The 774-nt window shown below is 43.3% G+C and overlaps 1 protein-coding gene across 1 annotated transcript; it reads right to left on the reverse strand.

Annotated features, from left to right (window-relative positions):
• Positions 1-265: 265 nt before the first annotated feature.
• LOC106820502 (probable sulfate transporter 4.2) lies at positions 266-766 on the reverse strand (the record flags this gene model as incomplete). Its single annotated transcript, XM_014825013.1, has 1 exon — positions 266-766. A coding segment is annotated over exon 1 (501 nt), but the record flags the coding sequence as incomplete, so codon positions are not given.
• Between the last annotated feature and the right edge of the window lie 8 nt (positions 767-774).

Raw genomic sequence — 774 nt, forward strand, 5'->3', positions numbered from 1 at the left:
ACTCTGGTACGCTGAGACTAGGTAAACCTTGTGGCACATTACCAACAACCTGCCCACCTAAAGCTTCATAGTCAAAATACCATGAAGCTATCGTTGTGGTAACAACAGCAAAAAGTACACAGGGGACTTTTTCGCAGTATCGTTTTAAAAGAAACATAATGGCAAGTGCAGCGACACTCATCATTAAAGTTGTGCCATGCGTATCAGTTAGCGCAACCGTTATCGTATTCCATACGGTTTCATAATGATGTTCTGCTTTTTCTACCGAAACACCAAATAACTTGCCTAGCTGAGAGGTGGCAATAATAATCGCGGCGGCATTGGTAAAACCCACCACAACAGGATGCGATAAAAAGTTAACCAGTACGCCCAAGCGCAAAAGCCCTAGCAACAATTGAATAACACCGACAATAAAGGCAAGCAATATCGCATAGACAACATACGTTCCTGGGTCTGCCGCAAGCGGTTCTAACGCCGAAGCTGTCATTAAAGAAACCACGGCTACTGGGCCGGTAGCTAACTGACGAGAAGAACCGAACAATGCCGCGACGATGCCAGGAAGAAAAGCGGCATAAAGACCGTAATAAGGATCTAGCCCAGCTAATTGTGCATAAGCCATCGATTGAGGAACTAAAACTAAAGCAACAGTAATACCTGCGAGTATGTCCGCATTCAGTGTTTTAATATTTTTAAGTTCGTTTATCCAGACAAGGAACGGGAAAACTTTATTACGCTTAGGGACATTGATACGCCAATTAATACTCATACTTATTG

This window comes from Priapulus caudatus, unplaced genomic scaffold (assembly GCF_000485595.1).
Source record: "Priapulus caudatus unplaced genomic scaffold, Priapulus_caudatus-5.0.1 Scaffold15788, whole genome shotgun sequence".
Taxonomy (NCBI): domain Eukaryota; kingdom Metazoa; phylum Priapulida; class Priapulimorpha; order Priapulimorphida; family Priapulidae; genus Priapulus; species Priapulus caudatus.